A 25,899-nucleotide genomic window follows, 5' to 3' on the forward strand; every position below is an offset into this window, starting at 1 on the left:
TACAGTTTCTCAACTTCTGCCTTTTTATTATGCAGGTAAGAATGAAAGATGGTTTTATTGTACTTCAGTTTTTACAGTGCAATTAGGTCTTAAGTTTTCCCATTATTCAGAGGAGCAGGAATGACTGAAAATGTGGAGCTTTTAACTTTTGCTTCCTTTATTTATAAAAACTGGAATCTGAGTGTGCTACACTTGACATAAACAGCACCCCTGTCCCCAGCTGTGCTATGAAACGGAGCGAACTGGTGCTCTGTACAGGTGGTTTGTGTTCAGTGCTTACCTAATACATACTTCTGAGCTATTTTCAAGGAAAACAACTGTGCACCACCACTATGCACCACTTCCTTATCCTGTTAGTAGGGAAGAGATTTCTCCCAGACAGCTTGATTTAGTCCATTGTAACACCCCTGCCAAGCCTTGTTCTTTATAAATAAACCATAAAGCATGGTACATTTGGAGAGATGGACACTGCTGTCCTTCCAATGGCTAAGTGAGGTGGCCCCTTCCTGACTCTCAAGACAAGTCATCTAAAAAAAATCACAAGCCTATAAAATTCCTTGGAAAAAAAGCAAACATCCCAAGCTTCCTGCATCCGTACTGCGTATACATCAAGAGAGAATGAATTCTTAATGCCATTTGCTGAAGAGGGGAGCTATGGGATGTCAATTTGAAAATAAATACAAAAGTCAAATTGCTTTAATACAGAGTAATAGCTCAAAGTCAGCCTTTGAAAAAAATATTCACATTTAGAAAGTGCCATTGCAAATATACAGCAAAACTAATCTGCCTTAAAACTGACGCGTCACAGCCCTATCAAAAGTGCCACCCTGGAACGTGAGTTCACGTGGAAACATTGCACAGCTAAAACCAATGGATAAACAAAACCCTCTATCTTTGTACAAGGTGCCCAAACACTTAAGCAAAACAAGGTGGCTGAACCCATGACACTGGGCACACAAAACATCCTGAATACGGAAGAAATCTGTTCAGACCGCTTCCTTGAGATTATTCCCATCTGGAATCTTCCTTGCAAGTCATTATTGTTGCAGAGGTCACTATTGTAAGAAGCAGGACAGGGTGGAATACAGTTCCCCTAGCACAGCACTGCCCTCTGACACATGTACAGCTTCCTAAGCCAGAGATGAAAGTGGTGACACACTGCTGCAAACAGTGTGAGGATGCTGGTTAGAGCAAAGGGAGTTAAATACCTGCTGCAAGGTATAAATCTGGTAGCAGTGCCTTCTCCAAGCACAGGAAAGCTCCTCATCTGCTTTCCAAAGCCAAAGTCTGGAGGTGGAGCACTTGCCTTCTGATGAGCTTAACCATGGGGTCAGGGTGGGTCACAGGATTTGAAGGGTATCCTTAAGGTCCCAGGGCTGTGGAGGATGCTCTTCAGGCCCCTTCCTGGCAGGTACAGAGGGCCAGAGGTGGGAGGAGGAGAGCCTGGCTGAAGACACTTGCGAAAGTGTGGTGGCAGTGGGATGAGCGAAGCAGCTGGGCCCTGTGGAGCAGCAGCATGGGAATACCTGTGCTGAACCTTGGGCCTCAGTGAGAGCCTCTGTCATTTGCTACATCTTGTAGTCGTCTTAACAGAGCTGTGTGATTCTCCTGGCAGATTCGCTTAGCTGGTGCTTCAGTACCATCTTCCAAGAGAATGCCTCGCTTCTTTGTTGGAGTTTCTCCAGTTCTAACCATGCTGTTAATTTCCTTGAGCCTCTGGAGAGGAGGAGAGGACAAAGTGAGAATTATTTCTCATTGTGACTTTTGCTAATTGCACTATAGCGGGATTATGTACGCTTGGTTTCTGGACAAGGTGTGTCCTGGGACAGACAAACCTTTCAGTCACTGTAATGGTCTTTCCATTACTGGAGTATGCCAGAGCCTTACTCAAAGTCAAGCCAGCTTGTGTCAATGCATGTATTGCTGAAAGGCCTTCCAGTCAGTTACAACTGTGATCTCACACCACAAGTGCAACAGTTCCTATCCAGAACGAAGATGGCTCTCAGGGAGGATTCCAGCTTCACTGCTGGTGACCAGAGGACAGAATTCAGCCTATGGCATTCTCACCTGGTAAGTCTTTTCATGCTGAGAGCCGTTCGGAGGATTGATTTATATTTTTTTACACACATGAGGTAGATAAGAGCATGTGCTGTACTTAATGTTCTCTTTGCACAGTCTCTGTAGCAAGCAATCTGCTCCCTGAAAGCAAAACACACCCCTGCCATGCCTCCCGTGGCCTTTGTGTGTGTCAGCACAAAGAGTGACTTCTCAAAAGTACACAAGGAGCTTGGACAAGTCATTGCTTTGCAGCAGCTTAGATACCTGCACTGACAGCTTGAAGCGTTCTGTGAGAAAGTACATGCTAGACAATATAAACAGAGAGGCTGTTGCACAACGTTTTGGTAGTGCAATTAGAGAGGGCAGAAGCAAGGATTACAAATGCAACTCTCAAGTCTCACCTTAGATGGGCTGCTGCTGAAGTAATAGAAGATCTTCTCTCGTGGAGAGAGAGCAGACTCATTTTTGTGTGGTGAGATGTAGATGGGGTGATTCTGGGACAGCTGCACTCTTCGGGGGGAACTGATCCTTACAAAGGGGTAGGGTGAGAGTGGAGGAGAGTCAGCCTGCTTGAGAGAAAAGGGAAATCACCCATGAGCTGGTGCCTGATCTCAGATGTTACTGCAGTAAAGCTTCTGGGAGCTGTCAACTTAAACAGTTCACCACACATATCTGAACAGACACAAAGTTTTGTCATCCTAGTAGGCCAGATTAGTAGTTTTTTTTATTTTTCCAACCCTGTCTGGGAGACTGGCAGATGATATTGCTCAGTGCTGTGTATTTCATAAAGGAGGAAACAGCAAATGGGCATCAAAAGTACTTTGTATTCTAGCAGCAGAGGATGTCCTCAAGGAGCAGTGTCGTTAAGAATGTAGTCCTTAGTATTTGCTTACAGTTGAGGTTGGCTATGAGCACTTAATGCATGTACAGTAAAAAAACCTACTCACTAGTGAGAAGCAGCACAGAAGGTAACTTACTGCATTTGAAGTGTACTTCAGGGCAAACTCCTTTATCTGCTCGATGTAGATGTTGTTGTAGAACTGTATGAGGTCCCCTCGCTCTTCCTCCTCTGTGTCACTGTTGGGGCCGGTGAGTCGGGTTGGGGTGGGGGGTGCGCTGTTGGGGTGGGGCACAGGCAGCGTGCTGCTGGAGCGCATCACTGGGCTGGAGTCTCGGCTGCCTGCAAGATGAGAGCAGGCTCTGCCTTAGCCACAGCTGTTCAGTGCACTTCAGTGCCTTAGGTCCCAGACACTTGCTGCCTACAGAAATGCCTTTCAGATACATTAATGGCTGTTACCACTGCCCTAGTATCAATATTGGCCAGGAGAGTTTTGTTTCCTTAGCACCCTCCCTTACCAAAAGTAGCACATTGTCAGCCACAGCACACTGCTGAGGCCCTGTGCAGAAACACTTCTGCTTCTTGACCTCTGCTTGCATAAACTGCAAGTGGCTGTTCTGTGTGAGCTAAGTTCCATCACAGTGTCAGCAGAGCTGTGGCTCCCTTTTCAGGCGTTTGTGCTATACTTTAACAGCAGCACCTTCCTGGTGCCAGCTGGCAGCGTTTCACACCAGGAACGATAGGCTTTTTTAGCCAGTAGTAGAAACATTTAGCTTGGCAACACTTCCTGATGCTTTAATCAGGGAAGTTGCAAAATTCATATTTCTTTTTCCTGCCCTCCCTGCCACCTCTCCATGACAGAAGACATTTGTACCTACAGCTGAGTCCAATTATTAAATACCTTGAAAACTGGTGGCAGGAATATACAGAATCTGCTGTTTGACTTCCTTTGTAGAAGTTAATTCAAGGAAAACTTGTCAGTTCAAATACCAAGGAAAGACTCTGCAGAGATGTCGGCTATGCTGAAAGAGATGCTGTGGGTGGCTGGCTTGTTTCTGTCTCTAAAGACAGCCAGCTACTGCAGCTCTATCACTGTGTTAAGAGAGTAACTGTGAAGATGGGCTAGCACAGATTTCTTCTCATCATACAAACTCCAAGAGCTCAGGTCACTCATCATGGTCACCTGGTAAGTGCATGTGGTGACAGACTCAAAACTGTCAAAGCGGATGTAACATTAAGACCGAGTTAGAGCAGCACTTACATGTTACTGCTATATCCTTGGTGTCCAATTTTACTGGAAAAGGAACTGTTTAGGGCAGGGCAGCCCAAAATCTAACTCTATGCAGTGTTTTTTAGAAGTGGAATCAAAACCAAAGGTGGAATTTGAAATCACTTACTCCTTTCTTTGTTAACCTCTTTACTTCTGTCTGTAGGTGAGCTCTGCTGGCTGCTGCTGTCAGTGCTACCAGAGCGGCAGCGGAGTCTCTTGCCCTTGATCAGGACGCTCCTGTACACCTACAGGGAGAGAGGGGCCCAAAAAGGGAATGATGGTGAGATGTGCAGTGACAGAGGCAGGAAAGTCTTGTTAGAAACTTCACCAGGGTTTATCAAATGGCTTCTGGCAGGGGAAAAAACAGCCTCCTAAGAGAAGCATTGCCCAGAAGGCACTGCTGCCTTAGGTTTTAAGTAAAAGTATTTTCTATTTAAGGTGTAGTTTGGCATAAAAAGCTTTCAGAAGTGCAGGATTTTGGCTTATGACTGATGGCTTTTGAGAACAGCTCATAGTCTGCATTTATTTACTACTAGATGCTGCTTTCCAAGTGACCTATTCCTAAAATAGAACTAAGGCATTTAATTAATAAAGCAGATAGCACATTGTGTAATGCTGACTGTACTCACATGGCTCTTGGCTTGTGGTTGTGTCCGGTAGCAGCGCATGATGTTCTGAAATGACTGATCCTCCTTAGTGACCTAAGAGGAGATGAACAGAAAAGACTCAGAGTTTCTCTGGAATTTTGTTTGCTAGTCACTGTGGTGTTTGGTTGGCTTTAGGTTTTTGCAATCTTCAGAATATTAAGTTTTAAAAGCAGTTTTGTAGTTTTGCTTTGTTGAACACGTACCTTGGCCATTACATAGATGGCACACATCAGCAGCTGATCCAGGTGTCTGTCCATCATGATTTCAGGGCAGTGCACTAAGGAGTACTCAAAACATGTCCAGATCTTCTTCCGCAGCTCATCAGCTATGTCCAGCTTAACACAGAGATCTCTCAGACGGACACTAGCTAAATGATACACCTGTTGGAATGGAGACTGTGCTCAGAGCCACAGCAGCACTGCTTTTCTTACTCAGTGAAAGAGCAGGTCAGACTTGCACACCTGTAGAACTTGTGCGAATGATAAGCCCAAAGAACAACCAAATTGGCCCTTTTTGCTTACAAAGCATATTCTCAGTACTGGAACTGACACTATGAAAACATTTGTTTGAAGCTTACATTCTGAGTTGTCCTGAGCACGCTGCATAGCCTACAGCCACCACTGTATTCAATAAACCAGAGTGCCTCAAAGGTGAATTTCTTTCTTTTGAAGAGCCTTAAAGAAATTAGAATTTCTGTAGTACTAGCCAGCCAACTGCATCATCTGCTTCACAACTGGTGATGTGATAGCCATGGTGATAAGTCTACTCCTTTGCTAGTGAGAAGTTGCCCACATGTAAGGAAAGACACCTTCAGGTAGGTTTATATAACTTGGAAATGGCACAGCCTCTTATCATACTGTAACAATCACTTAAGTCTTATTGAGGTCGAGCCATACAAAGGACAGATCAGACTGAAAAGTACCTTTCTGAAGAAGAGTGCAAGTGAGCCCATCTTCCGAGGCCTGGTGGACGTGGCAGTGGTCAACTGCTGCGTTTGTCTCTGCTCTCCAGGAGAGATCTGCTGAACAGTTAACTGGCCTGGCAGCTGCAGAGTTGCCCCTGTCATCTGAGTGTTCAGGGTACTGCCAAGAGTCTGGGCACTGAGAGGCTGAATGGGACCAGAGACAGCTTGGGGCTGGGTACCTACATTAACTTGGACTGGGAAGAAAGTTATTCCTCCATTTTCATTGGCAATACCTACAAGTTAAGAAATTCAAGTAAGAACCTCTGAGATAAGAGCAAGTGAAGGAGGGTTGGAAAGAGTGGTTGTGGTTGGCTGGGGGTTAGTTTTGGTTTTGTTAAGACTTCAGTAATTGTTTTACTAGTTCCTTATGACTGCATACAGGCATATTATATGAAATCATTTCATCAAAATACTTTTCCTCAGCAGGAGACAAGAAGATACTGAAATGGAACTAAGTTTTCCATGCTAATGCAACTTCAATCCTGAGCCATTTGAGGAAGGCTGTCTCACTGAAACAACAAAGTTTTAAAAGGATGCTGGCAGCCAGAGCCCACTGTGCTGTCTGTGTTTTAACTTCTGCTCATCTGCTCCAGTAATTTTTCCTAATTAGCAACCTTTAAATGTGCTTTTTCCTCCACTAGCACACTGTTCCTCCCTCTCTACTAACAGTCTGATGGGATTTTCCAGCATCCTTTCGCTCACCTTGTACAGGTATGGTGACAGTTTGCCCATTGTTGGCTGTTACAGTGGCAGTTGCAACTGTAACCAGCGTCTGACCGGGCACCGGCGTTACTGACATGGCTTCGGGATTCATGTTCTGAACCGGCACCGTACTGACCACAGGCTGCTGGGAAACTCGCCCGGGTGTTCCGCTGTCAGAGGGAGTGTCGTTATCAGCAAACAGCCTTCTCCTGGTAGGATTGGCTGTAGGAGAACTGTATCTGTCATACAGGGTAGTTGGAGAGGATGAGAGGCCTGCAGATTAGAAAAGAACACACTTGTGGTATAATCCCTGATTATGCCAATAGCTGACAGAAATCTGAGAACCTAAACATTTCATGCAAAGCTCTTCAGGAAACATTTTTAAAGATGGCTTATGTCTACGTTAGTGGTCTACAGCTTGCTGTTAGAGATGACTTCACCTCAAATAATGCTGTGTTATTTTTGTAAGCTGATGCACTATTGTTTATTGCTCCAAAGAAGTAGTTTGAGACCTCACTTAACTAAAATAGAGGCTCCTCACCTGGAATAACAAAGCAAACTCTTCCAGTGATACTGATCAAAACCCAAGCAGAGTGTGTGTATAACCGTTACTATAGGGATAGTCTGTACATAGGTATGTACATATCTATGGTGTTCATACACAAAACCTCCTGAAAACACCCTCTCAAACCAGTGTTCTGTTCACACTGAAGTGATGAATGCATTTGTTTCAGACATCAAAGCTGTGACAGAAATACCATTTACCAATGTTTGCAATTAGCAGTGTACCTACAGTAGAGCAGCTTCCTTGCTGTACACCACTTAGACTGAACAATTCAAGGCACCGTCTCAGATATCCAAGTATGTTGTGCTTAAAGTCTCACCTTTTCCTAGTCCTCCAGTTTCAGCACGAACCTCATTTATCCGTCTTGGTGTCAATGGTGAACCTACAACACTATTCCCAGCTGATCTCTCAAAGTACTGAGGTGGCATTACCTAAAAAGTTGATACTTTCATGAGTGGCTGGAGCCCAAATTGCCTAAGAACCACATTTTTAAAAGCTTTTGCACTATGAATGTTGAACAGCAAAACCCTAGGGAAAAAAATAAACTGAGGAACACTGAAAAGCTTACTGTCAGCTTAACTGCAACCCTGCAATGCCTGCACTGCTCTAGAAGATACAGGACTATTACATCTTTCTGTGACTACAACTCAAAGTCTGCACTTAAGTTTATTCTTGTCTAGTAATCTTTTGAAGGGTGACTAGTCCAAACCTTCCCTGCTTGTCTGTGTTGTTCACTGTTCCATGGTGTTCTGCAAGTACTGGGTAAGAAGCCTCTCAGCTCCATGTTGGAGGTCTCTTGTAGAGACGTGCAGAGCAGAGCACACCACACTGACTGGTCTCTCCACACTGATGACCTTGTAGGATGAAACTGAAATTTGGACATGTAAAGCCTCTCCTCCAGGGTCTGACATCCACTCTCTACCATCCTGTCTGATTAAGAACATTATGTAAAACATAAAATGCAGCGCCCACCTCTTCACAAGTAGGAACTTTGTTTTCATTTTCTCTGATTCTGTCCCACAGTATGGATTCCTGCTTCCATGCCATGCTTTCCAAGATCTGTTCTTCAATATGATTAAGGTGTTTTACTACTTCCCGACAAAGGCCATTCTCTGCTCTGATGAAAACCTCTATAACCTGTGAGGCAGATAACGATCAACATCACATACTTGCTGCTTCTTACACAAAGATCTAATTGCTTATTTTCATGGAGAAACAGAAATAGTAGGGCTGCATTAGTGTGACTGAATCGTATCTTGTCTTGCAGCTTTAGCAGAAGACAGGCATTTATCCCTTTCTAAACAAATATGGCAAGCAGTGTTGGGAGAACAGTTGATGTAGTAGGTAAGATGTGGGTGCTGGGGTACTGCTCTGTTCAGCAGCTAACAGGGTGGTGATTTTTAAATGCCCAGAATGACAGACACCTGGGTAATACTTTTCCAATAGAGAAAGGGGTGAAGCTCAGAATCAAGGGTTCAGGTAAGGTAAGGAGATTACTTAAAAGAACACTCATGACTTGCTAAGTACTTCTAGCTATGAAACACTTTACCTTATAAAAGTGATAAACTGGAATGTCAAATATTTCAGTGATGAAGGGGAAGTTTCCAGGTGGCTTGTAGGTGAAGGTAATTATCTCAAGGCAACAGGCCAGCAGAGATCTGTGAAACACATCTTGCTCCAGTATTGCCTGAAAGAAAATGGCAAGTTTTAATGCCTAATTTACAGCGTAATTATGGAACAATACAATGCTTTCTATTCTGCCTCAATGGCAAGATTATCAAGCTTAGAGAAAATTATTTTGTAAGAGAGAACAGATTTTTTGCTCATTAAACAAATTATTTCCTGTACACTGTCTTCTATTCAGGGGTACTTGTGAGCAGCTTGTCAGATTTACCCTTAAAGAGTTGTCTATTCTGCTTTACAAATGGTTTTCTTTGCTGTAGGCCCAACTTCAAAAATAGGGTACAATTTGATTAGTTTTCCTTACAGATAAGTCAGCATCTCCCAGTGTCTTCTTTTCATGCTCAATGATTGACTCCAAGACCTTGTAGTATAGCACCTCAGCACGCCGGAAGTGCTTACTGACAGCATCTGCAGGGATTTTAAACAGAAACAGTTGTGTGAATTGTGGTCAAAGAAGGATATTCTTTGTCTTAAGCTATAGCAATACAAGTCAGGGGCTTGTGTGGATTCCTGTGTAGCTGTGGCTAACATCTTTAAAATAAGACTACAAACCAGTTAGGTGTCCCTCTCCTATGCTGCACTGACCTGTGAGTGCACAGTAATTCAGTACTGAACCCCTATTTTTATGAAAACACCATGTGTAAGAGCAATCCTTAACACTCTATCCTATTTCAAGTTTAGAAAAGACACAGAAAAGTATTCCTGTATAGATCCATCTTGTACAGTGCAACAGAAAACTGACACAACTATGCTGACAAAAATAGATTAAGGCCCTAGTAAGAAACAAGAGCATCTTCCTTATTTTTAATCCATCTTTGCAGACTGACAACAATGCAAATAATGTTTGGTGTTTATACTGACAGGATTTTAATAGCTGTACTAATCCATCCTTGTGTATCAAGCAGCATTGCTGTAGGGTCTTTGAAGACCCCAGACACTCAGGTTTTTCATTACTGTCACAGAAATCCATGCCATCCCTATTAGCACAGTATCACAGTATAACTAAGGTTGGAAGAGACCTCGAGGATCATCGAGTCCAACCTATAAACACAGATCCCATGACTAGACCATGGCACCAAGTGCCACATCCAATCTCCTCTTGAACGCCTCCAGGGATGGTGACTCCACCACCTCCCTGGGCAGCCCGTTCCAATGACGAACGACTCTCTCAGTGAAGAACTTTCTCCTCACCTTGAGTCTAAACCTCCTCTGGTGCAGCTTGAGACTGTGTCCTCTTGTTCTGGTGCTGGTTGCCTGGGAGAAGAGACCAACCCCTTCCTGGCTACAACCACCTTTCAGGTAGTTGTAGAGGGCAATGAGGTCTCCCCTGAGCCTTCTCTTCTCCATGCTAAACAATCCCAGCTCCCTCAGCCTCTCCTCATAGGGCTTGTGCTCAAGGCCTCTCACCAGCCTTGTTGCCCTTCTCTGGACACGTTCAAGTGTTTCGATGTCCTTCTTAAACTGAGGGCCCAGAACTGGACACAGTACTCAAGGTGTGGCCTAACCAATGCAGAGTACAGGGGCACAATGACTTCCCTGCTCCTGCTGGCCACACTATTCCTAATGCAGGCTAGGATGCCATTGGCCCTCTTGGCCACCTGGGCACACTGCTGGCTCATATTCAGGCAGCGGTCAATCAGCACCCCCAGGTCCCTCTCTGTTTGGGAGCTCTCCAGCCACTCTGACCCCAGCCTATAGCTATCATTCTTCTACTTAAGAGAAAAAATGGTACCCGTAAGCATGCTTTTAGTTTCACTCCTGTAGAAATGAAAGTATTGTCAAATTCCAGTGATTTAAGCTAAGGATGATTATAAAATTGTATGCAGGACTGAAATTTACCTTAAATACCTTAAGAATACAGGAAAAGACAAAAGCAATAGGAAAGAGACTTGTGCTAAAGCATAACCTGTAAGCAAAACTGAGTTAATTCCAAGAGCTCGGTGTGCTGACAGGCACTTTCATTGGTATCTGTGTAAGCAAAATGTTTCCCACCTTTGGAAAAGTTACTGAACTCTCCTTCAGCCTGCATGCTCTGGCAGTACACTTCAGACATGTCTTTTATCCTGTTGGCAATAGATTGAGAAGGATCTCTGGAACAGGCCCTAAAAACAGGAACCAAACATTTTCAATGCACTCTTCCAGTTGAGGCAAAATAAATAAAACTCTACAACTACTTCTATAATGTGATGAGAGCACAAAACTATAACTCTGCTGTACAGTAACACTATATCCCCATCGACATCTGCCTATCTTTATGTGCACTGCAGAATGGCTGCGCCACACTGGTCTTGTATACACTGCAATAAAGATGCACAACTTCTCATGATCAAGGAGAAATGTTTAAACACTGTTTTCTGTATGATAAAATGGTTTTAAAGTATTTTGTACCTGAATCAACAGTCTATTGCTATAGAGGACATGTTTTATTTTGTCTCTCCTGCAGTATGGAGTGATTTGCTAGACAGTGAGATTTGTTCACTGTGGGAAGAAGCATCTTGAACATTTTGTATTACCAGTTTGCTGGTACTCAGAACTGTTGGGTTTTAAATGCTGTTATGTTCTTACAGCCATTGCTTCTTAAGGACCAATGTGTCTACATAAACAGAACAAAAAGTCTTCTGAAATTGAAATGTCCATCTGGATCCTAATCTACTGCAGAGCCTTTCAAGACTGACCTGTATTTTAAATTACACTGTTTAGCATTAATGTTTGTTATTAAAACTAATTAAAAATAAAATTATTTGGTTCATTGAAAATAAAACTTACCTGAGTATTTGCTCCAGGTTTTCACTGGGGGCATTCTTCAGTCCTGCCAGCATTGTATGAAGGCGGCTCAGACTGTATGTTGCAGTGGAAACTGGTGTCACATAAGGGTTGCTTTCTTTAATGTACTTGCGGCCAGTAAGTGGGGTTGTAATCCTAAGTGATTTGGACTATAAGGACAAAAAGTAAGCATAAAACTGTACACAGATCAAACCTAGGTCATAATCTAGAAGTGTCAAGCTATAGAATTTTCTCCTGTGCCATGACATACGCCTGGGAAAAATGGCTAGGAGTACAACAACCTGAACCAGTTCCCTGTCCCAGCTGACAGCCAGCAATCAAAGATTGGAGGTCTGTATCAAACGTGTGATCAGAGAGGATGTGACCTTACACTGAAACACAGATCCTGGAATTGTGAAACAAACATCTAGGCCAATCTAACAGAGGAAAAAAAAAAAGAAAACACGCAGCAGTGCTCTCCTATCCCTTGAGTACCGAAGGTGGGTGTAGCTCTGAGAAATGTACTGAGCCAGGGATTCCTGTGAGCAGCTTTAACACTTAACTTGAAAAGTCCTCCTCAATCTAACAATCAGCATTTCAATTAATTTGTATCAGCCATCCCATCAAAATAATTGAACATGAAGCACATTAAATACAAAACCAGTGCATGGATACCTTACATTTTGCAGTCTTTTCACCATGAGGGCTGGCTCTCAATACTGCTTCCCTGTTCCCCATACACTCCCCAGTGTGATGTAGTTCTGTCTCTGCACCCCATGACCATTTATCTTGGTCTCCATATGAGCAGGAGAGGTGGTCCCTCTAGCTCTGCCTTGGACTTCCCAGAGCACGTGAGAGAACAAAAATATTGCAGCTGCCAGCCCACAGTATTTCCTTTCTCCAGGAGTTAGGCACCCAGAACTGTGTCAGCAAAACTTAAAGGCTGATTATTTCTTTAAATAGTTAATTCCTTGCTTCTGACCTGTTTGCACCAATTCTGCAGATAAGGTTATCTTTATCTTTCATCACTCTAGCAACAGACCACATAACTCTTTGAGTGATCTAGAGTCCTGTACCCTTTTGCCCTCTGTAATCTAATTGTGCTAATACAGCTTATATCCTGCTTTATTTGGCTTTCTTGTATCTTTCCTCCTTTAATGCATCTTTCCTATCTCCAGGAACATTCACTACTCTGTGCAGTCACAGGTATACCTGTCTTGTGTTCAGAGCCACTGCCTGTTTTTCAAAAGCTACTCTGATGTCCCATGAAGACCCTGATCATTTTATAAGTCTTCATCTCACTGTTCTGTAACATGTAGTGATCTTCTCAAAGAGCAGATTCTGTGCTGTTTATATACAAAGACATATGTATCCTCCTGTTAGGCAAGCAAGGTGAAGTCCATTCTCTAGTGATTTCACAACAACTGTAAACAGATGTATTAAGAACTAAAGCACATCTGTTAAACACAACAAAAATGCAGAGAGCAAAGCACTGAGCAGCTTTGTGTAAGTTCAAAAACCTCTGCATATCGAAGATGTGAGGGAAGAGGAAGTTGGAGACAGGTCCAGAGGAGCCCAGCAGTTAGTTGCAGGACAACTCAGCACCTGCCAAAGAACCACAAAGAACTGCCTGTTCTGTTGTGCCTGAAAATCTTCACCTGATTTGCCTAATCTTTAGCTAATTACCTAAGTATTTTCTCTACTGGATTTAAACAAAGAAAACCCAAATGCTTGGAGAAAATTCTGCCCAAGAAAACCCAGAAATAAACAACATATCTAATCCATGACAAAACTTGACTCTGCCCTGCTGTGCACGCTCCCAGATCACCTTCAACAATGAAGATGGCAAATTGTAGTAGCGCTTCCTCTTCAGAAGACATAGACTAACCCAACTTCTCCATACATACTCACTCTGTCAAAGTGCTGCTGCAAATTATCCTTCACTTGTACCCTTTCAGCTGTTTCCATTCCTGAAGTTGTATTTAAGCACCTTGTCAGAGTGCCAATTTCTTCATCTGCATCGTCCCCAAGAAATATGCGCTCATCAAGATTTCCTACTGACAAAACATACTCCTCGTAGGCCTTGTTGATGGCTTTGCTATAGCAGAAAGACAAGGAGAGAGGCACACCTCCTTTACACAGTGCTTTGTTCCCCCACCTACTTCATGAACACTGTTCTGGCATGCTAGAACACTACTTCAGTACTTCCTTTAACCCTGACTTAAGCACTGGAGCTCCTTTATAGTATCTTAAACATAACAGGGGCAAGGACACTCTCTCCCCCTTATACCCGATGGCTTTTGCCATTTACTGCAGCTACAGGAGGAATGTAACAAAACACTGAGAACTCCTGTTTGGCTGGAAACTTTGCAGACTTCTGCAGCATCACATCATCATAAACTGTGTACACCATTTTCATACCATTTAGAAGAAAGTCAGTCCTACTCATAAGCACCTTGAGGTTTATAAAGAAAAAAATGCTATCAAACCCAATTTTTCCCTCCCACTTCCCCCTTACTCAGTGTGCTCCCACATCTCTTTCTTATGAATACTGTGTTGTATACAAAAATATCCCCCAGACTGAGGAAACAGAAATATAAGACTGAAGGCAAACATGAAGTAGCATCACCCTGAACAATGATTCTTCTCTCAAATATGCCCCAGGCCATAAAGAAAAGGAATGGAAACAAAATGTGATGTATAAACACTAATAAATGCACAGGCCAGCTAGCTGGTACTGCTATTAACACAGACAGTAACACAAGTGCAGTTGTATTGCAGATCTCATACAAACCAAACCACAACTACAGTGACTCACAAGCTATCTCCAAAGTTCCCAGGATCTAGAAAACCAGTCAAGTTCTCATCTTTTCCTTTTAGAAGCTGTAAGAGAGTTAAGAACAAAGGATGGACATTTCAGTTCTCAAAAAAGGCTGTGAAGATTATGAGTCAGGAGAATTTTTTCTACGTAACTAAGGCATTTACCAACCTTTTTGTCAAAAAGTTTTCGAATATATGGCTTCCAAAAATGTTCCTTGATGCCTTTTGCTTCTAAAACTAATCCATAATGCAACAAACACAGTTTTTCAATGGTGCAGGGAGGATCAGAAGACACTTTGTAATCCTTGCTATGAAAGTCTTCAGGTAGACCTACAATTAAGAGTACTCTGTTATTTAGTTTTCCAAATCCATATCCTGTTTTATTAAAACTACATACTGTGCTATGTAGTTGATTTGAGGTAGTGTGAAATTAAAACAGGAAGCTAATAATTTTCCTTGAAAGAATTATTACTTATATAATACCCACTCAGTTTGATAATATATCAAAAGTCAGCTTTGAGTCAGGAGATTTAGAAAAATTAGATACTGAGTGATAAAAATTAAAAACATCAGTTCTAGTAGAAAAATCAGTTGAACACTGGTGAACTATAACATTTCACAGAATCACCAAGGTTGGAAGAGACCTCAAAGATCATCAAGTCCAACCCATCACCACAGACTTCATGACTAAACCATGGCACCAAGTGCCACATCCAATCCCCTGTTGAACACCTCCAGGGATGGTGACTCCACCATCTCCCTGGGCAGCCCATTCCAATGGCTAAGGACTCTCTCAGTGAAGAACTTTCTTTTCACCTCGAGCCTAAACTTGCCCTGGTGCAGCTTTCCTCTTGTTCTGGTGCTGGTTGCCTGGGAGAAGAGACCAACTCCCTCCTGGCTACAACCACCCTTCAAGGTAGTTCTAGACAGCAGGAAGGTCTCCCCTGAGCCTCCTCTTCTCCAGGCTAAACAATCCCAGCTTCCTCAGCCTCTCCTCGTAGGGCTTGTGCTTGAGGCCTCTCACCAGCCTCATTGCCCTTGTCTGGACACCTTCAAATTAACTTAAGATAAGGATCTCAGTTCACATCTGATCCACTACAAAGTAAATGTGAATACAGTACAGCACTGAAAATGAAGCCTGGAAAGAATGACATCAGAAATTCAGTGGAAACTTCTCACCATTCATTTGCATTTGTGGTTACCAAGTCCCCTACATTTCCACTCTCTTCATAAGGAGAAAAGCAGCAATCCAGAAATGAGAGAGAAACAATCAATTTGAGCACTGGCTATTGCCAAACTGCTGCCTCACAGGAACTCCCCAGCTGGCCATGTCCAATACAGGCTGCATCACCATGCACTCTTTTAATCACATTAAAATGTCATTCACTGATTTTTTTTTACTTTGGGTTTTCCTCCAATGGTTATTTCCATAGTCAATCAAATTCTTCACTCACTACATTATTGCCCAAATTCAGTCTGTTATGAGATACTACATTAACAGAATATTAATTATGTAGTCAGATACAGAGAATACTAATTCCCACATATTTTGAATCAATATTATTCAACTTATTCCCTACCACACAGATTCACACTAACTTCAGCCGCCTTCAAAGCTCTTGCAGACTTTGGACACAGAGCTTTTTTCAACATACCTTTAAAATTAGGATTCAGAAGTTCTTTGCGGTTAGGACATTGGAGAGCATTTCCATACACAAGATCCAAAGCACATAACAAAAGATGGTAAGAATTGACCAAGTCATCACTGATCATAGGAAAATTACCTTCAAGATTAGAAAGACACAAGGCATTAATTAAAATTAGCACAGATTTAAAATTCTTTTAACCATGAAATCATTGATATTTGTATTACTATCAAGAGTGGAGGTTTGGAAACACAGGCTTTGCTGACAAGATCGTAAGTTTATCTGGACAGAATGCAGGTTTTAAACCAGACACAGTACAAGACACCAACTGGTGTACTAAAACAGTTTCAGGAAGAGCAGCAGTTGTGTAGGACCTCAAATACACAGTGCTGCTTTGAAAACAAACCTATCAAAATGCTGGTAAGTGTGGCATCACAGACACCCTCATTCACAGCAGCCTGGTTAACCAGTGCATAAATGACCTGAAGCAGCACAAACTGTATAACACAAACTGCCCCCAGGAAGAAAAAAATTGTTCTCTGGCAACAGAAGCACCACTGCCTGGCTGTGTTATGTCTCTCAGCAGATTCCTATCCCATCTGCAGACTGTGGTTCTAAAAGCATGTAAGGGGGAATGAAAAGGTTCCAACTGGTAGTGCCCTTCTCCCTAGGTCTACATTGATCAAGTGTTGCAAAGAACTTTACCTTCTACTAGGCTAGAGCCAAGCATTCAGAAAAAACAGCACTGCTGCCCCTTCCTTCCATTCCCGCTGTTCAACTCAGAGTCAGGAGATCATTTTTCTTTACCAGTCCATTTTCTTTACAAAAATTTTGATGTGGACATGTTCATTATAAACAGTAATGAATTTAACTTCAATTCTCTTGTGCTTTGCAAGAGTTAAAATGTGTTACCTGGTTTCAGATGTAGCTCAAGTATTTTCTATTTATCATCTTCCTCCAAGGAGGAATGCTTGTGACCTCTTTGCTCTTTTGTCACCTTTCACAAAGACAATATTGAGATTCCTCACTCTCTACTGAACTCATTTAGGTTTATGACACGTGCTTAGAGAAATGGTCATAGTCAAAAAGAGTCTTGTAAAATAAATGATACCATTAATTAATACTGTAAATCACAATGCCATGAATTTACATGCACAGCATGATCTTCTATCACTTTTTCAGTGTTCATTATGACTCATCCACTCCTTTTTTTTTAGGTAAGCTCCAAAGCACTTAGCTGAGCCCACTATGAAAACCAAACTTAAATCTTTGAAGAAATCTCTCCTACAGTAATAAACTCACTTTTCAGTTTCTGTGTTTGCTAAAAGAAAGATCTTTTCAAGGCGGAATTTAAATGGAGCTATTTAAAATAAAGAAGCCTACATGATACTTGAATTACCGCATGCATCACTTATTCCCAAATCATAAACTTTCACAACAAAGCAGTAGAGGTCCTAAATACCACAGCAACATTAACCAACAAAAGTCTTAAAAGAAGTAATGGTCATAACATGGCAATCCTTCCTGTCATCACAATCAAAAACAGAAGTAATTTTAAAGTGTCAGGAGTTTCATACAAAGTGTCAGTGACATTTCAAACAATAGGTTGTTACTCCCTGTCACAATGTCGTACCAAATAATTAAAGCAGGCCATCTCAGTGCAGCAGATATTATTTTTGACATTTCCATTTTAAAGAGAAAAAAGTCAAGACAGGTTAAGATAAATCCTTACAAGCAGTAAGCAGTATGTCAGTGCTGCTGAACAAAGTCGCAGACTGTACCAGAGGCAGGACCAAGACCTTTCTGCATTTGTGAAACCAAAGGCAATGATCTTCAGGCTTGCAGAAATATCAGAGACAAGCCTGAACTTGCCACTGATGTGTGGTTGCCATGATAAGGATTACTGTGAACCCTCAAAACACAGCAAACAGAACTTAACATGAACACTTAGTGCTTTAATTGGCCAACGTTTCATTTTTGTGCTGCCACACTTCGGTTAAAGTTCACCAGTAGTTATCTGCTAATGTGGCAGTTTGTAATTACTGTTCCTTTTGCTTTTTCTTGTAGAATTGGCTGTGTTACCAACATGATATTCTCTACAAAGTTAATTTCTGTCTGAAGGTTATTGCTAATTAGCAATATTGATGCAACAGTTACTCAAACATGGTAAGCAGTAACTCGGCCATAAGAAAACTCTAAATCCCTTTGCCCCTTTTCTCAACTGTCTGATCTATCATAGAAGAAAAAACACCTGATTTTTCAGACTGACCTACTTACTCTCTCAGCTGCCTAACTGTGCTTAAGAAGTAAAGTCCTGACTGAGTGGAAATAAAGTACAGTACCAACTCTTCTCTGAACTCAGTAGAAGATGAGGAGGCATTTCATACTACTTGAGAGAGCTATGTGGGACTGAACAAAAAGGATGGAAATCGTAGTGTATTTCAGGGCTGTAAGCAATGTACTTGTTGAGGAAAGACTTCTCTTCCCCCAGTAAAGTGGAATTTGCAGGTTATTATTTTTTAATAACCTGCATCTAGATAACATACACTGATTAGCACATTACTCCTGCAATACCACACAGTCTTCTGTATCTTTGTACAAAGATCTGACAGGGAAGGTACAGTCACACTGTCAGGAACACTTCCAAATTGGAGCTACTGGCATCCTGCGCAGCGTGGTACAGTGTGAAAAGAAAAGCTGATCTCTATTGAACAGAACTGGTGCCAGACAATTCAATGTTGTGACAGCCTTCTCTGTCCTACCCTCAAAAGCAGGCAATTAAGGAAATCACAGCACACTGTAGCAATCTTCACTCTGGTTCACTTCTAAATTGCAAAAAACCCCATCTTTCCCTGACACCCCAAAACCCAAACATAATTCCTTTTACCCCTTTCCTTATAGAAGTTAAACTATTACTTATCTTCTACTCTAAGTTTTCTTACGAAGAAATACAAAAAAAACCTGAAACTCTGGAAATTATCAATGGATCTGAATCTACAAAGACATTCTTTTGGTGAGGAATATAAATTTTGTCTTTATTTTCCTCAAAACACTGTCTGTCTTAAACAGAGCTCCCAGTGAACACTCATCCAAGCAGTACTTGAATAAAGCCCTCTCTATGCAGAAACTCTTAAGACGCAAGTTCGGTGAGGGAAGACTTCAGACCAAATGTGATGACTGAACAGTTTAAGCCTATGAACGTTGCCTCCTGTAGCTTTTTCTCCCACCAGTCAGTATGAAGAAAAGAGCTGAAATCTTCTATTATTAGCTGTAAGGCTACTCTTACAATAAAGGTTACCTGTACACTGCAGTATGCTGTCTGTTCATTGCATTATTTCTGCAGAAGCATTAACAGAGGAGCCCTTTAAGTGTTCCACAGCAGTGCGAGCCTTTGAGACAGTCAGACATTTATATATACAGTGCTATGTCCAAGAGAGAAGGGGAAATGAAAGGCATCCGCAGGCCTGTTCAGCAACACGTATGATTATCTGACACAGCTGGTGTATGTTCATATTTTAGACAGCAACGTGGCAAAAAGGCAATTAAAAGAATATGAATGCTAATTGTGAAAAATATTTACAGCTACAATTCTATTCTTTAGACATAAACATATTTCTTAATTACAACGACATCTAAATATTAATTCACTAGAATTCTAAGCTCTTTTTTTTTCTTCTTAGAATTACATCATAAATCTTCACAACACTAGAAACTTTGTAAAAATATTCCCCATTAAAGCTAACAAACTACTTGGACATACAGCTCACCATCCACATGAGGTAAAACATACAGCTGGAGAAGTTAAAGCAGAGTATGTTCCTTCAGGCTGTTCTGAGAGGACCCTTTCCCTAAAGGCATTTCTGAACTCGGAAACACCCACAACTCCTCAGTGTTTAAAGGGCTGATAAAGGATAATGACTCACAAAACCAGGTTTGCCACTTTCAAATCTCTTACCTTTTGCATGAACGAACAGCACCCAACAAAACTGGAAAACATCACCCACAGTACATGGCTGTCGCCTTTTGGGGAAAAATATGAGAAGAGACCCAGTAAGTTCAATGAATTAAGACTGGTAGAATATCAGGTAAAACATCATACAACATTCAATCATTACAAAACAAAATCTTCAACTCTTCCCACAAAGCCAGATTTAAGGTAACAAAGAAAACTGCACATTGGTGCAGTGCAGGCCAAGTCAAACCCCTCACAGTCTGCAGGTACCGATTCAAATGTCATCAGAGCAGAACAGCACAGCAGACTCCACCAGAAACATGCCAAGACTTGAGCAGAAAGTCACTGTAACTTTGATATAAACATAGCTGGCTTAAATGTTTGAAGGCAGAATTTTGATGTTAGGTCCAAAGAACAGGTAGCTACTTGAATTTAAAATTTACAGATAACGTTATTTCTGCTTTTTCATACAACAAATTGTACACACAGCCAACTGAAATAGAAAGCCAGAGCTGAAATTGCTTCCCCGTGAGCATCCGGAGCCATGGAAGCACATACACATCTTTTTGGAGGACTATTACATGGTGTGATGTCATCAATACACTCAGTACAGCAAAGCCTTTCAGAAATGTGTGTTCACGGGAGTGTAATCTATGTACACATGTAAAGCATTTTGTAGAGGGTTTTATATAGTACACAGAACCCTGAAATATGGTAAATACTTACCAGAACCAAATTCCTTTGCTGGCCTTTGTTTAAAATGCTTTCAAATGAAATATAACTCACTTGTGAGGCTCCTTCTTAAATCAAATGTTTTGCAATTATTGAGGATGTGTTATTTCTTAATAGTGCCACATGTAGCATACTGGGCCATTTTTCTAAATCTCCTTCATACTTTCACATTTCCAGATAGCAAGATTGGTTTGTCTTTGGCTTGTAATGCCTTCCCCACTCACCCCCCTCAAAAACCCCCAAAAACCCCAGACACTATGCTCAAGTATTTAATGTGTGGATTTAAACAAAACTAAACCAAAACCACTCGTCTAGTGACAAATTTTGTATCACCACATCATCATTCCTTGTATCCATATCACTGCAAGTGCTATTTCATGTACCACAACTCATGCCCAGAGCAGAATAATATTACAGCAGCAAAGACATGGCACAGAGACATGTTTTGGCCAACCCAATCACATTCCTTCCATTTTTTATTTCTTTTTAAGAGTGTAGTTGTCTAATTTAGATTTTAAAACATGTGTGAGCCTCAAAGCCAAGCACCATTTGCACTGTGTAAATAATCTTCATCAGGCTGCCTGTATCTAGAGAGCTTGCTCTGCAAGCTTGCATTCAGTACTATTTATTGCTTTCAGTAGTAGTTAAGTTGGAAATTCTTTTATGCAGGCCAAATTAATTCATGGTGAGGTCATACTCTTTTCTGTTTTTCCAGCAGCTTGTTCATCTTTATTCTTTTATTTTCTTATTTAGCTACTCCATCAGAGAAGACTTCACGTTTTTGAAGTTGAAAGGTTTTAAACATCAGAATTAATAAATATTTCACACAGAAACCATGAAGTGTCATCTTTGAACAGAATCTTTATAAAGTTACTTCACATTTTGCCAGCCAAATTAACAAACTAGCAGGATTTATTCTTCTGATCAGACACCTGTATACGCAGGATACTTAAACATTATCTGGAAACATCCATTTCAGTATGTAACTCTACTCCATTTACAGTCTAATTCTCATTTACTCACCTTTTGCATTCTCCAACAAAATCATTTAGGCATAGTTCTGTTTTTTATTACAGATTCAAAAACATTTGGTTAAAAATGCCACTAAATGATCCTCACAGGAAGATCAAGATGTTAAAAAAAAAAAAAAAATCAATGCCAAAGCACCCAACTAAGAAACAACCTGAAAACATTTAAAAAGTAAAAAAAGAAGAGACAAAAAATCCCCCAAAACCAAGCAACACCAAAACAAGCAAAGCCAAACCAAAACACCCCAAAATCCAGCAGAAAAAACAACTCCATAACAGCAACAAAACAATGGTACTTGAATGTAACGAAGATGAAAAAAATGACTGGGATTAAATCAGTCTACTAACTACTAGAAGAAACCACAGGCTATGCACCAACAGATGAAATCTTGTTAAGATCAGAATAACCAGGAAAAAAGGCTAGCACTTCATTTTCACAGCATGCCGAGTATTAACAGTGAAAAGGAAACAAAGCTTCTACTATAAAGCAGAGGATCCAGAAGATCCAAGCCTATGAAGAAAATGTTGGAAATGACTTGGCAACGAAAGAGGCCAAGTAGTTCTATGAGCTACTGCAGCAAAACAGATTGCTCAACAATCAAGTTTTTCCAGCCTCTCCCGTCTTAAATACATTAACATTTCTCTTGTCTATAGCCACATTTTAATCAGTCCTCCTTTCGCCAGCACCTATATGACAGAAACATAGCAGTTTTGAGACTTCCTTCTCTCAGATATGACAAACTGAACAAGAGAATTGAAAAGTACTGTGCATCAGGAGAAACAGACCAGTTCTAATACTATAAAGATCTGCTATGAAAACATTAAAATACAACTAAACCAAGTAGCTTCATTATACATCACAACAGTAACACTCTAAAGTTAGTTGGGAAATAACAGAAAGCTTACCTCTGTTTTCTTCCTCTCTGTTGACGAGGTTGATCTTCTTGAGGGTATCTGAACATGTCCTGAAAAATGGGCTCATACTTCTTAAAAATTACTGCAGAAACAGTGAAGTTTCTCTCTAATCTCTCAGTTCGTTCCCTGAATTGGGAGGGTAGATTTGCCATGTCTTCCCACTTCTTCATCTTGTTAAAAAACTCGATCAAGCTGAAAATACCAAACGGATTAGATCTGAAAAGGTATTTTTGCAGAAAGATGCTACACTTTCCAACAAAAGTGCAATAACTACTCCCCAGACTACAGCTAAAATGGCTGTATTGCAAACATGACAATGTCCTCAGAGCCACTCCTTCACCCATAAACCAGGATGACCTCACACAGCTCACAAATATTTTTATATCCTCAGTTGATGACCACATTAACTATATATTCACAGTTCTGGCTTTCCGTCACAAAGACACAATCAGTCAGATTACTGCAAAATCAGAGTCTCCTTATTTTTCTGATTAAATTACTAACTTAAATAAAATGAACTGAGTTCTACAATGCTGAGAAGTTTCTAAGAGGTATGCAAAATCCCCTACATTTTAGTAAATTTCACTTCATAAACTTGGGTTTCATTTATTTTTCACTCCATCTACACCTACATATTAGCCTTTGATAGCCTGAATCACAGAAACAATTTACCCACACTTCAATTCCCTGAATTTCTGATTTGGACAGGAACACTTATATTGTTTCAACTTGTATTGTTTCAACTAATAGTAATACCCAGCCGTAAAGGAGATGAGAAGAAGTAGCGCATAAGGACGTTTTACTTCTTTTTCTTGCCAATCTGTTACATGGTTACAAAACAATCAGACTGTTAACAAATAAAGTCAATGGTTTAATTTCATTGTTTATGGACATTCAATGCAACTTTGTTCATCAGGTTGTGACACCACTTTAGTTTCATAAAGGAAGAACACATGAAAAGTGAAATCATCTTAAAAAAACAACCACCACCAACACAAAAAGAAAAGGCAGCAAATTGTGTGAACATTTTCACACCAAATCAAAAAAAGGTTTCTCGTGTGAGAAGTTAACACTGCACATACTCTTCAAGGATATATTTATTCCTTAGGGACTGATTTCTTTCTCATTTTAAAGAAGTCGATCTGTGATTAACCAGTGGTTTTATAACATAGTAATGACCAAACAAAACGTTCTGATTTCTCTGGCGACAAGCTGTAACATCAAGACTCCAGCTTTAAAAGCAGGAAACAAGAAAGATGTTCAGCCTCTCTTCTCAAATTCCGAATTTCATAAACTGATCAGCTGCCCTGAGATTTCCTAAACGTTGAAAACTCCGGAAACCCACAAGTTACCTTTGTTCTGAACAGCGCAAAATCCTGGTTAAAGATACATAATTTCCCTCTGCTGTCCCTCTGCTCACAGTCGGAACCGCTTTTCTGCAGGCCACATACAAGGCACACGCTAGCCAATGCAGATCATTTCCCTGTGAATCAAAACATGAGGCATCGAAAAGACTTCACTGAAAAGAAAAAGTCACTTTTCAGCCATGCACCTAGCACCAGTAAAAAGGACGGATCTGTCCCCCAGAGCAGTGAGGCTCAACTAGTGACAGAATTAATTCAGTTTTGAAGTTCTGTTGAACTGCTTTGCCTTTTTAAGTACAACAAAACCAGCTGATAAACAAGTACTTACCATAACAATAAAATCGTGTCAAAACTAAAAAGACTTAGTTACTAGTTACCTTCATAAAATTCACACTTCACCCATAGTTTGTTTTTAGCTCTTGTCCTATGAAAATACTTTGCGCTCTTTAGGTGTTAAAAACATTAAATAGAAGCTGTAACCCTGGACAGACAGAGTTTCAATCTTTGTCTATATTACACGACAGAGCAATTACTCGATCTGGCACCTAAAAATTCATCCCAGCGAAAACCTTTTAAACCTTACTTTCCCTCATCATGGTTTTCTTGGGCTACGTAGCATCACAGGGCCAGAGGAACTCGCCTTCGAGCAAAACTCAAGAGCCTCGCTGCGATCCCCAGCCCCTTGCAGGCGGTTATAAGCAGCATGTGTGACAGAGATGTTTCCAGAGCACACCGAGCCCCACTCCGGCACACACACACGGCTCTGGCGCCGCAGGACCGACCACCTGCCGCGACTGCGTAGTTGCCCTTGGCCCTGCACAGTGAGTTCCTGGATCACGGGCAAAGAAGCTCGTAAAGAATCCTGGGGAGCCTTGGGCAGGCATACTTTAATCACAAGTGCCATCTTTACTTTTAAAAAGGCACCCAGTTAAAGGCGTCTCCTGAGAAAGCGAGTGTGTCACCTTGCGTTACCGAGATAACTGCACAACGCGTGACACCTAAAAACTGGAAGTTGACAGACACAGCGACACGATCGCTTTTATTTTTAACACCCTTCTACTGCTGTGGCTCAGGATCACGGCTCTCCCCAGCTACGGAGCAGGCGAGCGGCGCACCGCTCCTCACGACCGGGGCGGAGACGTCCGTCAGCAGCCCCGCGCTGGCGGGGTGGGGGCGGGCGAAAGGTGTCCTCACGCGGCTGCAAGCTAACGCCCAGCGGCGTGAGGGACAGGCCGTCGCGCCTCAAGGGCCGTCCCCTTTCCTGCCCCCACTTAACCCTCTCCCTCCCGTCGGACTGTCCCGCTCTGGGCTGGTAGCCTCAATACAGGCGGTTGCCTCAGCGCGGCCGCTCCCTAGTAAACCCTGTCTTAAGGCGGCCCTCCCGCGCCGTCGCCCCTCACCTCTAGGGTGTAGTTGAGCTTCATGCTCTGGTAGCTAAGCCAGGCCTCAGAGCGGGCGCGCTCGTCCATATTAAGACTGCTGCAGAGCTCCTCGTAGCGCTGGCGGGTGTCCCCCTCCTCGGCTGTTGGGGAGGGGGCGGCAGCCGCCGCTGCCCCCCCGACCCCCGACTCAGTGTCTTCCTCCTCCTCGCCCGGCATCCCGTACCCCAGCGCTAGGGGGCAGCGCCGCCCGACCTCTCACTGCGCTTGCGCCACCGCCCCACAGGGTCGCGACGCGCGTTCGAATCCAAACACCCAGGCGCCGGGCCCCGCCCGCCTCCCGCTACGGCCTCTCATTGGGCAATGGGCGAACACCCGCCCCATCCGCGTCCTCGCTGCGCTCATGCGCACTACACCCCTCGAGAAGCCACAGGCTTCCCCCTCCCACCCTGCACTGCGGCAGCACCCCCTACCCTGCTCCCAGAATGCAGCGGGAGGGGGCGCCGCGCGCTCGACCTCGTCGGCACGTAGACGTAACGCGCAGGGGCAGGCGCCTTTGGCCGTTGCCTCTCC

At 42.2% G+C, this 25,899-nt stretch overlaps 1 protein-coding gene across 3 annotated transcripts; it reads right to left on the reverse strand.

Annotated features, from left to right (window-relative positions):
• On the reverse strand, positions 1-25,655 carry RBL2 (RB transcriptional corepressor like 2). 3 transcript variants are annotated; one of them, XM_068150520.1, is made up of 22 exons: positions 25,348-25,655; positions 23,936-24,066; positions 22,575-22,775; positions 19,912-19,976; positions 15,966-16,094; positions 14,480-14,640; positions 14,309-14,373; positions 13,402-13,588; positions 11,494-11,660; positions 10,720-10,829; positions 9,032-9,135; positions 8,594-8,731; positions 8,017-8,181; positions 7,364-7,475; positions 6,480-6,752; positions 5,736-6,010; positions 5,017-5,193; positions 4,796-4,867; positions 4,294-4,411; positions 3,036-3,238; positions 2,460-2,624; positions 1-1,716 (listed from the first exon to the last, which is right to left on the reverse strand). In XM_068150520.1, the coding sequence occupies exons 1-22, from the start codon at positions 25,543-25,545 to the stop codon at positions 1,546-1,548; spliced, it is 3,387 nt and encodes a 1,128-aa protein (XP_068006621.1). In that variant the 5' UTR covers positions 25,546-25,655; the 3' UTR covers positions 1-1,545. The 3 variants fall into 3 exon arrangements, with proteins under 3 accessions (XP_068006621.1, XP_068006620.1, XP_068006622.1); XM_068150519.1 differs by having other exon boundaries at positions 2,460-2,627; XM_068150521.1 differs by lacking the exons at positions 22,575-22,775; positions 23,936-24,066; positions 25,348-25,655 and adding an exon at positions 21,664-22,205 and having other exon boundaries at positions 2,460-2,627.
• Positions 25,656-25,899: the final 244 nt, after the last annotated feature.

The sequence above is a fragment of the Melanerpes formicivorus genome, unplaced genomic scaffold (genome assembly GCF_026170545.1).
Source record: "Melanerpes formicivorus ecotype bairdi unplaced genomic scaffold, bMelFor1.0.p_v2 SCAF_20, whole genome shotgun sequence".
Classification (NCBI taxonomy): Eukaryota; Metazoa; Chordata; class Aves; order Piciformes; family Picidae; genus Melanerpes; species Melanerpes formicivorus.

What these genes read in the sequence shown, in the direction of transcription:
- RBL2 (XM_068150519.1), bottom strand. Translation starts at nt 25,545, where the DNA reads ATGCCGGGCGAGGAGGAGGAAGACACTGAGTCGGGGGTCGGGGGGGCA. An exon ending in GTTCAGTAACTTTTCCAAAG is followed by an intron (nt 9,136 to 10,719) that starts GTGGGAAACATT and finishes AAATCCCTGCAG; the next exon opens with ATGCTGTCAGTAAGCACTTC. An exon ending in TGTCACCATACCTGTACAAG is followed by an intron (nt 6,011 to 6,479) that starts GTGAGCGAAAGG and finishes CTTAACTTGTAG; the next exon opens with GTATTGCCAATGAAAATGGA.